The sequence below is a fragment of the Eretmochelys imbricata genome, chromosome 27 (assembly GCF_965152235.1).
Source record: "Eretmochelys imbricata isolate rEreImb1 chromosome 27, rEreImb1.hap1, whole genome shotgun sequence".
In the NCBI taxonomy this organism is placed as follows: domain Eukaryota; kingdom Metazoa; phylum Chordata; order Testudines; family Cheloniidae; genus Eretmochelys; species Eretmochelys imbricata.
In genome coordinates, this window is record NC_135598.1 from 14,027,102 (window position 1) to 14,040,087 (window position 12,986).

Sequence of the window (12,986 nt, forward strand, 5' to 3'; positions counted from 1 at the left end):
TGCACACACTCCCGCAACACACATTGTCTCTGTCTCCCCACACACACACGCTCCCTGTCACACATATTCCCCCCTCCCCTCACACACTTTAGTTGAAAAGCAGCTGGCAGTCTAGTAGGATGTCCACAGGCCCACGGAACGATGGGATTGAGAAACCTGCAACATATGACGCTGTATCTGCCCCATGAGGCATTGCAAACCCTTCCCAAAGCACCCTATGGCCAGTTGCACAGTGCACTGCTCTCTGTGTCGATGCAAGAGCTGCTAATGTGGATTCACTCTGCAGACACAAGGAGCATACTGTGGAAATGCAACAGCAGTTTAATCAAAGCACTTTAATTAAAGCAGCATAAAACTTTTGGCGACAAAACAGTCTAATCCAACTCCCATTGAAGTTTAATCAAGTAATTTTTGTTATTAACTCTAAGAAGTTCAGAGGCATCTCCCTGCTGATGCTGCTTATATTGTCTCTTCAATCTCTTTGGTCTGGGAGGAGACAACTTTGCCATCAATCAGCTCCTCGACAACTGTCTTGATCTTCCTAGTTTTATTTATTTCTGGAAATAAAATTGCACAGAGTGTTAATTAAAACATTTATATTAATATATTTTAATGTTTACTTCAGTAACTAGCTCTATACTTTTAGTTTTCCAGCCTGTTGAGCAAACATATTTGGAAGAAAAGGAGTACTTGTGGCACCTTAGAGACTAACCAGTTTATTTGAACATAAGCTTTCCTGAAACCTGTCATATTTGGAAGCACTGCCTTAATCCCACATTGGCATAATCAAGTGGAACATCAGAAAATTTGAAACACACATGAAAAAGAAAAGTTAAATTACTGATCATGTATAATTTTGCTATTCAGTTTAACAGTGGGTTTAAGAATGAAAGTGCCATTTATTGTAAAATAGATATTGAGCTTCTTCTTAAGTGTAAATGATATGCTTATTTCAGTCTGAAGTCAAAATTCTGGGTTTTCAGGTGTCATATTAGTAGAGTGCCTGCTGGTCATAGCTGGGGCAAATGGAAGTGTTCACTTTCACTTTCACTTGTTCGGAAAAAATCCCTCATTATGGAAAAGAACAAACAAAATAGTACTGTCCAATTCATGTGTGGGCTGAGGCCAGTTCTAGGGTGGAGGTGGGGGAATACCTATGTAAAAGGGAAGCATCAAGGACAATGCATGTCATCTCTTGAAGAATATACAGCTGAACACAAGGAGGCGCCAGTCCCGTAAGTGTGAATATGCAAAGGTGACACTAGTAGCTGTTTTGTGATAGTAAGTAAACTTTCTTTCTTGGTGTACAGAATATGGTTTCTCCAATTACTGAACATCCTGTACATCACCCTGAACTTTTTACAGAACATTGTTTTGAGTGAATCTTTTATTCCTCCTGAGCATATTTTGGTGGTTGGGTTTTGTACAAACTGAATAGTTCTAAGGTGCTTTTAACGGAAACATTACATTGAGAGTTATATAGTCAGGCAATTGAATTGGCAATTTTGCCATAAGATTTCACTGATTTAATATTTGCATCTGAAAGACTTATAGTACCTCAATTTGTTTTATATCAGCTTAATTAATTTTAATGCAGCCAAATTAGTAGCAACCAAATATAAAAATATGAAAACAAAAATTTAAGTGACATACCTCTCTCAGACTCTTCAATAGTAGATATTTCTGACTGTAAAGGTCTGTTAAATATATGAATAAAACATACTTTGTAAATAAAGGTGCTTATTAAATTTAAGAAATGTTGAGATCACTGATCTTTGTACATTTAATTTGTTCACTTAAACCCCAATACAGCAAGGTACTTAAACATGTGCTAAACATTGTTTTTCTTGTTAAATTCCTTGGATTAATCTCACTCAGTTCTACAAACAGTTATCTCTGGGGGGAATGGAACAAAGCCTAAGTAAATGAACTTTGTGTCAGGTACTATGAGGAGGCTTGGTGGATACTGAACCAACCAACTTCTTTAGCAGCCTCTAGAATGTCCTCTCTGCAGCTGAATGTGGTGACTAACTGACTGACTGTCAGCAGGAAAAAGAGAGCGGAGCTCCTTGAAAAGTCGCTACCACATTTGGGTTATATGGAATGGGAAAGGAGGACAGACTTACCTGAGAGTAGCCAACGAGTCAACAGGAAGTAACAAGACCAGTTGGGGGGGGCACTGACCCACCATGTGCACCAGGGGGAAGGGGAGCGTATTTTTAACCTGTACATTCCGGAATACACACTCTCTGTCTTTCAATCACTGATCAGCAATAGTTTCTGCAAGGAGGTGTGACAATGCAGTAATGCCTGTAGCCTGCTTTACTAAAGAGTGCCACATTGTTTTCAGACCCACTGGCCAAGTCCCAGATTGTCCACATCTTCTCTCCCCATGCTGCTTTGCAGAGATATCCATGGTGCAAAGGATAATGAAGAGCGCCCTTGTGCTACCAATCAGGTTGCCCCAGAAGCTGAACAGTTCAGTGCCATAGTTTAGAAAAGACGTTACCATATACAACAAGGGTATTTGTAATTGGTCATTTCACTGTTACTTTTTGTGGGGGAAGCATTTGTACTCATTTTTTAAAATACAAATATTTTTCTATTTTAGAGCATAATTACCTTCTCACTTTGCTTGTTTGTCTTTGACTTTCATTCTCTTTAGTTTCAGCCAGACTGGACACCACCAGTAGAGTAACCAGTGTTGGCAGGAACAAATTTTAATATGCAGAAGTATCCTTTATCCATTCATTTTATTGAATGCAAGTGTAATTCAACATCTGTCCTCTTTTTACCCCTAGGCAGCCTTTATAAAGAGTATTTAGAATAATTGCTGACTTTGGGGGGGGGAGGGATAGCTCAGTGGTTTGAGCATTGGCCTGCTAAACCCAGGGTTGTGAGTTCAATCCTTGAGGGGGCCATTTCGGGATCTGGGGCAAAAACTGGGGATTGGTCCTGCTTTGAGCAGGGGGTTGGACTAGATGACCTCCTGAGGTCCCTTCCAACCCTGATATTCTATGATAGAAAACTGAACTAAACAGCAGACTTCACTGATACTCAGTTCCTTACCTACTATCCTCTCCCTCCAGTAGGCGTCGGTAAGTGGCAATCTCCATTTCCAACCGTGTCTTTATGTTCAGCAGAGAACTGTACTCAGAACTCTGGCTCTCCATGTCAGCTCGAAGCTGCATCAGCTGTGCCTCTACATTGCCAATTGCAGCCTGTATTTGGGCAAGTCGTGAACCATAAAGTGCTTCAGTCTCAGCCAGTGTGTCTTCTAAAGCCTTTTTCTACAGAAGGTGAAATAATAGAGGACTTACTTATTTGTATTTTTAAATTATGTTTACATTGAAAGACCTTGTAGTTCCTTGTTTATCCAAACAACTATCTGTTAAAGATATTCCCTATGTTAAATTTTAGATATGCTTTACCGTAATAAGCTGGGACTGCAGCTCTATCTCCAGACCCTGGAAAGTGCGTCTCAGATCTGTGATCTCAGTTTTTTTGGTTTGCAGTTGTTCAATGTTAATAGCGACTTCCTGGTTCACTTCTTCTGTCTGAAATACAAAGAATGGAAAAGAAGGTGTAAAGGCAGTGAAGTTCAATTTTAAATCTTGACTGAACTCCTTGTGAGGTGCTGCTGCTATATGATCAGTGAGACTTTACCTGTTTATCAAAGTGGTCTTTGGCCTCTTGACGATTCTTTTCTGCCATGCTATCATATTGCTGTCTCATGTTTTCCATAATCTTGGCAAGATCAGTGCTCGGAGCAGCATCCACCTCTACATTAACTGTGCCCCCTAGCTGTTTACGCAGTTCACCAACTTCCTACAAACAATAATGATTATAGATAATTCTATATTTATGAACATCAGTTAAACTTTTAAATAGGAAGAGAAACGTGCAGTCATCTTAAGACAGAAAGACAGAAAAATTCAAAATGCATAGAAATAGGGCTATAAAAAGTAATTCCTAGGCCTGCGTTAGCACGTTTCTTCAGAGACTCTCAGTCACTTTACAAATATTAATTAAAATTACAACCCACCCCCTCTGATGTACTGTTTTCCCCATTTTATGGCAGAGAAAACTGAGATACTGAGGTGAAATGTTTCAGAGTAGCAGCTGTGTTAGTCTGTATTCGCAAAAAGAAAAGGAGTACTTGTGGCACCGTAGAGACTAACCAATTTATTTAAGCATAAGCTTTTGTGAGCTACAGCTCTCTTCATCGGCTGCATGCAGTGGAAAATACAGTGAGGAAGATTTATATACATAGAGAACATGAAACAATGGGTGTTACCATACACACTGTAACAAGAGTGATCACTTAAGGTGAGCTATTACCAGCAGGAGAGGGCGGGTGTGCGGGGGGGGGACTTTTGTAGTGATAATCAAGGTGGGCCATTTCCAGCAGTTGCCAAGAACGTCTGAGGAACAGTGCGGGGTGGCGTGGGGGGAATAAACATGGGGAAATAGTTTTACTTTGTGTAATGACACATCCACTCCCAGTCTCTATTCAAGCCTAAATTAATTGTATCCAGTTTGCAAATTAATTCCAATTCAGCATTGTTGGAGTCTGTTTTTGAAGTTTTTTTGTTGAAGAATTGCAACTTTTGGGTCTGTAATCGAGTGACCAAAGAGACTGAAGTGTTCTGATTTCCCCAAGGTCATAGTGAGCAGTGTCAGAACTGTGACTAGAGTGCAGGAGTCTTGGCTCCCAGTTATCTGGTTTTGCATTTAGTGGTGGCCCATAGAACCAAAGGATATTCTTTAAACTAAAGGAAGACCATCACACCTTAATTTTCAGAGCCTCTAAAATGTCATATTTTTCTACACAGTTAGAAAGAAAGTAGGTATGAAAAAGTTAATACTATGACTTATGATTGCTAAGAGGAATCATTTTGTGTTATGGATTGTAACAAAGGAAGCCTAACGTATGACACAATTCAGGCTTTCTGTTAGTAACTAATAGAGTAGCAGGTTAATTCCAGATTTCAGTTATGTGACCCTACTTCTTGAAAAGAACGGAAGAAACCAAGATTGGTTAACATTCTTAGTTTTATCTTTTCACTTTATGTCTCAAATTATAAAGTTTATGTTTTTTCAGATTAACCATGGAATTTTCAGTATTCTTAAGATTTGCATGTGTCAAATGTTTTCTGTGTGTCATTGAGAAAATATGTGAATTCTGAATGAGTTTCTCTGCTGCTCTCACCTCTTCATGGTTTTTCTTGAGGAAAGTCAGCTCTTCATTCAGACCTTCAATCTGTAGCTCTAAGTCTGCCTTTGACAAGGTCAAGTCATCAAGGACTCTGAGTAGTCCAGCAAGATCATTTTCCACATTCTGTTTGATTGCTAGCTCATTCTCATACCTGGAAAATAAATGTTCATTCCAGCATCATTAATATATAATTACTAATGTGCAATTAATATGTAATTAATTACTGATATGCTTTACCGTGATAAGCTAGGACTGTAGTTCTGTCTCAGAGAATCACAAACTATTACTATCTCACTCTGCAAATTGCCTTTTTACTGACTCTTTAGGGACAAACAGTTTAATTCTCAATTTTAACTCCAATAACTTTATTACCAAGACAAGATATACACGTGTATATGTAGGGTTTCTCTGTGGGAATAGGGCAGGTGGGATTTATGTAATGTATCCATTTTGTATTACTATTCAGTTTCAGTGATCTGAAGGCATTCAGTTCTCTCCTAAAAAACACACATTTGCCAGAAGACCCCGCTGGCTTTTAAAGAGATCACTTGACTGACATTTGGGGAGGACATCACATTAATTCATCATAGAAACTTACTTCATTCTAAAGTCATCAGAAGCCAGCTTGGCATTGTCGATCTGCAGGACGAGCCGGGCATTTTCCAGATGTGCAGCACCAATCTGGAAAAGAAGATGATAGATTGTAAAGTAATCTAGAGTTAGCAAACCAAACCAATATTTAAATGTTATAAAAATAACTTTGGATGACATTTTAAAATATGGAATCTGTGCCAGCAATCAGATTGTTCTGTTTTCAGAAAATCTTGATATATAGGCAGATACATTCCTCTCTAATTTATAGTGTTAAGGGAAGGCAAATCTAAGGTTACCTGTACTCTTCAGAGACTACACTATATGCTGTCGGCATAGTCCCTTAGGGACAAAGCAAATGAAGATTAAATAAAACATTGAAGCACAGATTAAGTTATGGAAAAAGAGATGTCTTATACATTGAACTTCTAGTTGTTTGTGATTTGTGACCCCATCTTAACTTAAAGATTGATTTGTGTTATTACAAACTATAACCCTGTCTCTACAAAGAATGGTAAGTGATATTGTTGACATTTTGCCATTGTTTCAAGCTTCTCATTTCCAGAACTGGAGGAAGAAGGAAAGAAAACTACAGACTTTGAAAAACTAGAGAAGAGATATGAGACATAAAATAGAAGGAAAAATGTAAATAAAGTTCGTGCATGTACCCACACATACATTATGTTTCAGTTTGTGTGTGTGTGCAGGCGCATGCATGCATATTTCCCTGCTTCTGGTGGATTTCCTTCCCATCTCTAGATACCACTAAAGTGTTCCTGCCATGGTTTATTATTATGCTAGATCTTAGCTATGTCTGAAGACCAATTAATTTTTTTTGCCTTTGGAATGCACCAGATTGCACCACAGAGCGGGTGTTTTTTGTAAAAATTCCTGGAGCAGAATATGCTTGGACTCTGTCACAAAGAATTTAGGGTAATTTGTAAAATATATCTTGTAGGCTGGCCAAAAGGTATGGTCCAGACCACTTGATGCTGTAAACAAGAAAAAATCTCAAGACCATAGAAAAATTAAAACACAAACTATGGGCAACGTTGAAGAGAGGCCTATCAAAATCTCAAGGCTCACATCTCCAGCAGGAAAAAAAAAAAAAATGAAATGGGCTGGGGAGCCCATTTTTATTAAAATTAAGAAGAGCGTTTAACAGGGGAGGCCACTTTTTGAAGAAGCTTTTGAAAAAATCTTCAGGAACATCAAAAACCATGATGTAAATGTTACATTAAGTATGGTGTCATATGTGTGAATTGATTCTTTCCACAGTTTCCTCCCTCATCATGTCATAATCTTAGGAGCCACGCATTCTGTCAGTCGTGATATTTTGACAAGGGAGATTTTTTTGCAGGTATAAAGATGGACACTCATGAATAATGCCTATAGGTCAGACATTGGAAAGACACAGGTTTCCTGTAAATTAAAGCTGCACCTAGTTTGCTCAGCATAGTAGTCAGAAAGTGACTTCCTTCTAGATCTACAATGAACTGGATTTTAAAATAAAGTTTAAAACCTTAATCCACATTGCTGAATATCTTGCTGTTAGAGACCTTCTCTTTGGAATGTAATATTTGTGACACTGGCAACATGGGGTCCGATATGTAAAATGATGAGACATTTTCCTTTACTGCTACTTGAACAGTTGAAAAAAAGATTAAGTATTAATGTTTTTGTGTAAATAGTCAACAGAATGTTTAAATAAATAATAAAAAATGACAACTGAAATTACTTGGGGAAATTAGTTAATTATGAAACTGCAAAGAGAACTTTGGATTTTTAGATTTCCTCAATAAACAGCACCTCCCAGGTAACAATCTGTTTATTTACTGTTGTCCAGGTGTAAGAGATTAGATTAAACACACACACACGCACACACACACACACACACACACACACACACACACAAGAAGAAAAACAAAGTCTAAAAGTCTGATGTGAAGCCCACAAATACACAGCAATCCACAGAGATAACCAAAATGCTGTCTTTAAAAAAATACTCACTATTATACATAGATAAATAAAATTAATGGATGCTGGGAGACCTTTTTAATAAACAATTTAAGATGAGCTAAGAAAGGAATTTTACCATTTACTCTAAATTTCCTGTCTTTTGTAGGTATAAATCTGATCCTTAACGTCACTTTATCTTGGGTTTTTTTTATTCCGTGATATTAAGAAATATGTTACTTGTCATTGAGTGTTTGGTGATCCATTCATACGTTGATTATGACAAACTGTAACAGCACTTTCAAAGCCTTTAAAGCCTTCTATGAACTTAGAACTTCTGAAATAATTTACATTAATATGAAGGTAAGTGTCTAAACTTAGAGTGTGTGACCTTCTACAACACTGAGGAAAGAATTAAAGTTTTATATTCTCACACTCCAGTTGTGAGTGTGGTTAATTGGATAGGGCAATGTAATGAGAGGCAGGAAACATTAGTTCTGTCCTCACCCCTGCTCTTGATCTGGTGTATTATCTTGGGCAAGTGACTTCACTTCTTTGTGCCTCAGTTTCCTCAGCTGTAAAATAGGGATAATTATATCTTCTCTAGAAAGCCCCACTTTGAAATCTACAGTTGAAAAACCCTATATTATGTAATTATAGAAGAATTAATTCAGCCTTTATGATAGATTTTGAACTGTTAGGTTACACATATCCATAGACATTTTTATAGCAATATAAAATGTGATGTGATAAACTGACTTTGCACAATTTAACCTGCATCTTGCCAAAGTTAAATGGTTATTGAAAAAAAAATATTCACAGCTAGCTGACTCTCTTCATTCTCTAATAATTGGAGTACAGAAGCATATAAAGTTACAAAATAATGGATACTTCTATGATTTCTTACCTTGTTTTGGAGGTCTTCAATGGTTTTAAAATATTGACTGTGGTCATGCGTTGTAGTTGAGGATCTATTCCCATAGTACTCCCTGATCTGCTTTTCAAGCTGGGAGTTGGCTTTTTCTAGAAAATGCACTTTCTCCAGATAGGAAGCCAAACGGTCATTCAGATTTTGCATGGTCAGTTTCTCATTTCCACCAAGCAGGATGTCACTACTGCTGGTGTTGAGTTGAAATCCACTGCCAAAGCCACTACCAAAGCCTCCTCCATAGTTAGTGCTGGTGGAAATGCGGGTGCCATAGCCACCAGCTCCCCCATAGACACTCGGTGCCTGATACTTTCGGATAGCTGTTTTCCTGTAGGTTGAACCACTTAGACTGGGTGCAATAGGCTGGAAAGTGGAGCTTGTACCAGTAAGGTAGCTTCGGCTGGAGAGTGACATTGGTGGTGTTTTTGTTTTTAAAAAATAGCTAAAGCACCACAAGATTGAGAGCAGCTAGAGTGGAGAGCATTGTATGCTTCTTGATCTTTTATACTTTATCTGAAAAGGAGGCATGACAGTTGTAAACTCCACCTCTGCTGACACAGTTTAATTGGGGTCAACACCACCAACTCTTAGCATCTTGCTCAGAGTAATGTAACAAAACTTTAATTTGTTCGTGTGTGCGCCAGGAAAAGTCCCCAGGTAGTGGGGGCGTCTTTGTGATTTTTTTAGAGAAAAGGTAAAACACTATTGAAAAATGTATTGCATTTTACCTGAGGCCACAGTCTCGATATCCCTTTTGAAAAAAACAAAGGAAATATTTTACTCCCTATTTGTAGATTATGGTATAAAAAAAGCAGAGGTGTGTGTAGGTAACAAGGGGCATAAAACTTGGTTAGAGTCAATAATATATTTCTACTGACAAGACAATAGTCACTGCCCGAGAAACTATTTAGAATAATAGTAGTATGTTTGTATAATCTAATTAGGCAGATGATTAGAAAGATTACTTTTGTATTTACCATGGTCATTTATTTTATAGTAAATGGAAAACAGCATTAACATTTAAAACAGACATTAAGCATTTGTGATTTAGCAAAGGTAAGGTATGTTACATATAAATATAATATGGGTTTTAAACAAGAAATCCTTACTATAATTTAAAATGAACAGACTTTCAATACACTTGAAAATAAAAAGAATATTACTTTGTCATATGATGTAAGTAAATGCAACTTAAACAACAGGACAAGAGCATTTGAAATCTCATTGCTCTCCTTCATTTCCATAGCAGCAACTGCATCAATGGAGCTATACCAGGGATTAAGTTTAGCCAAGTTAATTTATCGTAGACATACTTACCTGCCCAGTGTAGCTGGTCTCGAGCACTTTTTGCACTCTCGTGTGGCTGAAGTTAAAGTGAAACGAATAAGCTTTCATTATATATTCTTTTCTTGTTTTATATGCTCAACAGATAAAAGTATATGTATTAATTTGAGCTGTATTTTGGCAACTACAATAGGTTGTACTCTGTGTATTAATGATTAACATTAACTGATTATGTTGGCATGTTAGTAAAAAACCATTCTACTTTTCCAGTACACTTGTTTCCTTTATTAAAAATTAAAAAAAAATATTTTGCTTAAAAAACACAACATTTCTTTCCTCCAGCCCACCCATACACATGTACACACACACTGTGTCCACTTGGCTATTTTCTAAAGAAATTTGAAGATTTTAGACTGTTCCCTGTCATCTGACAGAATGGTTTAGTTTCCAAATGTTGGTGATACTACAGTTCTCCTCTACACAGAATTGTTATATCTCAAAGAAACAATTAACCCTTAAAGAAAGATAATATATCTTTGTATCATTCAGGACCAATAAAAAAGGTAGGTTAGAGTTCGCAAATTACTTAGGTATCTGGCATCATATGCACACTTTTACTTTCTTTGTTATAGATATATGATAAAAACAAAAGGGTTGCGTGCCAGTGACAAATATTTGCTAATTTGAAAAATGTATTTTTACTTGCACAGTTCCATTTTCGTTTATTTGAACTAGAAGACCTACTAATGCTGTTGCTGTTGATAAAGGAAGGCGGGGAAGAAAGGAATGTGGCTAGTAGGTTCAGGATTATTCGGATCCACTGACAACTTCATTTAGGGCAAGTATGGAGACAGTAGCAATGCTGTAGTAGAAGCTGTGTAGAAGTTGCTGCTGTGGTCATGGCTTAGGAGGGAAGAAAGATTCTTTTGCCCCAGTCCTGATGGAGTTCCCCTTTGTTTTCTCTGGTGCTGTGCTAGGAACAGGAATGAAATGCTGGCTCATTGAAGTTAATGGCAAAACTCTCATGGACTTCAGTGAGGCCAGGATTTCACACCAGGATTTCTGCTTAAGTGTCCCACTTACACTCGTAGGTGAGTGATTCAGCAATGAGGTTATAGGGTCTGTGACAGGGTCGGGCCAGATGGCTAGAGGAGAGTAATATAAGGCAGATATATTAACCCCAGGCTAAGTAGGTCCCTTTTCCCTGGGTAAGGTAACAGGGAAGGTTCCAGAAAAATCAGGAAGCTTCTGGACACAATTAAGGCAGGCTGATTAGAACACCTGCAGCCAATCAAGAAGCTGCTAGAATCAATTAAGGAAGGCTAATCAGGGCACCTGGGTTTTAAAAAGGAGCTCACTTCAGTTTGTGGTGTGCGTGTGAGGAGCTGGGAGCAAGCGGCACGAGGAGCTGAGAGTGAAAACGCGGACTGTTGGAGGACTGAGGTGTACAAGCATTATCAGACACCAGGAGGAAGGTTCTGTGATGAGGATAAAGAAGGTGTTGGGAGGAGGCCATGGGGAAGTAGCCCAGGGAGTTGTAACTGTCGCACAGCTGTTCCAGGAGGCACTCTAGACAGCTGCATTCCACAGGGCCCTGGGCTGGAACCCAGAGTAGAGGGCGGGCCCGGGTTCCCCCCCAGATCCTCCCAACTCCTGGTCAGACACAGGAGGAATCAACCTGGACTCTGGGTTCAGAAAAACGGCCAATCTGAGGGCTGCCGTGAAGCTCCAAGGCGAGCAAATCCGCCAATAAGCGCAAGACCCACCAAGGTAGAGCAGGAACTTTATCACAGGTCTGTTTTCTACTTTCTCTGCAATGTGCACACAGAACTATCAGGTTTCTGTAGCAGGAGACTGACTGTCTTTTACATCCCATGATTAACCAATTACCAAAATCAGTGGGGCTCAATGATCTTACTAGGTAAACTATTCTGTAAGCTGAACATTGGGCACAGGTGTTTATGTGCCAAATACAGGGAGATAAAGCTAGGGAAGAAATGGGTTATTGAATGAATTTTTCAGAACATGAATGGCATAGGTGTTCACAGAACAGACAATAGCTCTAGAACCTCAGGGCATTGCAGTTAATTTACCTTATTAAGTAGAACAGCAGAACAGTCAAAAAAGCACACAGGGCTTTCATAGTTTAAAGTAGCTATACCAGATGCTGGTGTTCAAAGCTTGGATCAGAGAAATTGTTGGAGCTTGTTATTCAAAAGCAGTCTCCTTGTTTTCCTTTGGTTCCCTGCTGTGGAGGAAAATGGGTATGGCAGCTTCTTGGAGTTTGTAGAAAGGTTTAGGAAATTGAAATAATCATGCAATAAATTGTGGTGGAATTAATTTTGCAATAATTACATGGTCATGCATTAATCGTGACTAACAGTTCAGGATGACAAGGGTTAACACCACACCTTTGTGCAGTTGTGCATATATCAAGAAAGTGGCATGTGAAAAATTAGCTAATACCTAGAGAATGCTATATAGGTTTTAGTGAGTTACAAGGACATTATTCTATCAATTTGTTCTGGTGACAACATAAACCACAAGAGTGAAGCCTAAGATGGATGAAGTCATCATTAATTTGTTTGAGGAAGGAAGAGAAACTTTTCTTCTGTCAAATGGCAAATTTAGCATCAAAAAAGAAAAAAGTAAAGGCTTCACCATTTTCTGTCTTTTTAAATTAACTTTGATAAACTAGTTGGAAAGTAAAACAATAACTACAACCAAAAACCTATTTGCTGCAGACCACAACAAGAAGTGTGAAGTGTTCTGCCTCAGACAGGGGTCCAGTCAGGGTTACCTGTCAGATGTCTTTCTTATCCTTTGGGCACTGGGACTGCTGTAGGCCTTCCCCTTGGTCCCTGTGATACTGACAGTCCTGAGGAAACTGAGGCAAGATCTAGGATTGATTATTATGACCGTCCCTGCATAGGCAAAGCAGTTCTGGTGTTTGGATTTGGTGACTCTCTCAGTGCAATCCCCGATTACTTTGCCTGCTCTGTCTGACAT

General features: G+C 38.5%; 1 protein-coding gene across 2 annotated transcripts; it reads right to left on the reverse strand.

Annotated features, from left to right (window-relative positions):
• Window positions 1-459: 459 nt before the first annotated feature.
• On the reverse strand, window positions 460-9,107 carry LOC144257894 (keratin, type I cytoskeletal 19-like). Of its 2 annotated transcripts, XM_077806126.1 has the most exons (9): window positions 8,673-9,107; window positions 5,817-5,899; window positions 5,213-5,369; window positions 3,667-3,828; window positions 3,432-3,557; window positions 3,074-3,290; window positions 2,979-2,986; window positions 1,654-1,663; window positions 460-557 (listed from the first exon to the last, which is right to left on the reverse strand). In XM_077806126.1, exons 1-9 carry the CDS (start codon window positions 9,105-9,107, stop codon window positions 460-462), a joined length of 1,296 nt encoding a protein of 431 aa, XP_077662252.1. The 2 variants fall into 2 exon arrangements, with proteins under 2 accessions (XP_077662252.1, XP_077662251.1); XM_077806125.1 differs by lacking the exon at window positions 2,979-2,986 and having other exon boundaries at window positions 1,654-1,697; window positions 3,070-3,290.
• Between the last annotated feature and the right edge of the window lie 3,879 nt (window positions 9,108-12,986).

Excerpts from the sequence above, each read along its gene's own strand:
- LOC144257894 (XM_077806125.1), bottom strand. The coding sequence starts at position 9,107 with ATGTCACTCTCCAGCCGAAGCTACCTTACTGGTACAAGCTCCACTTTC. Across the intron at positions 3,558-3,666 it reads AAGACCACTTTGATAAACAG|ACAGAAGAAGTGAACCAGGA; the intron begins GTAAAGTCTCAC and ends TTTGTATTTCAG. Across the intron at positions 558-1,653 it reads TATTGAAGAGTCTGAGAGAG|AAATAAATAAAACTAGGAAG; the intron begins GTATGTCACTTA and ends TTTTATTTCCAG.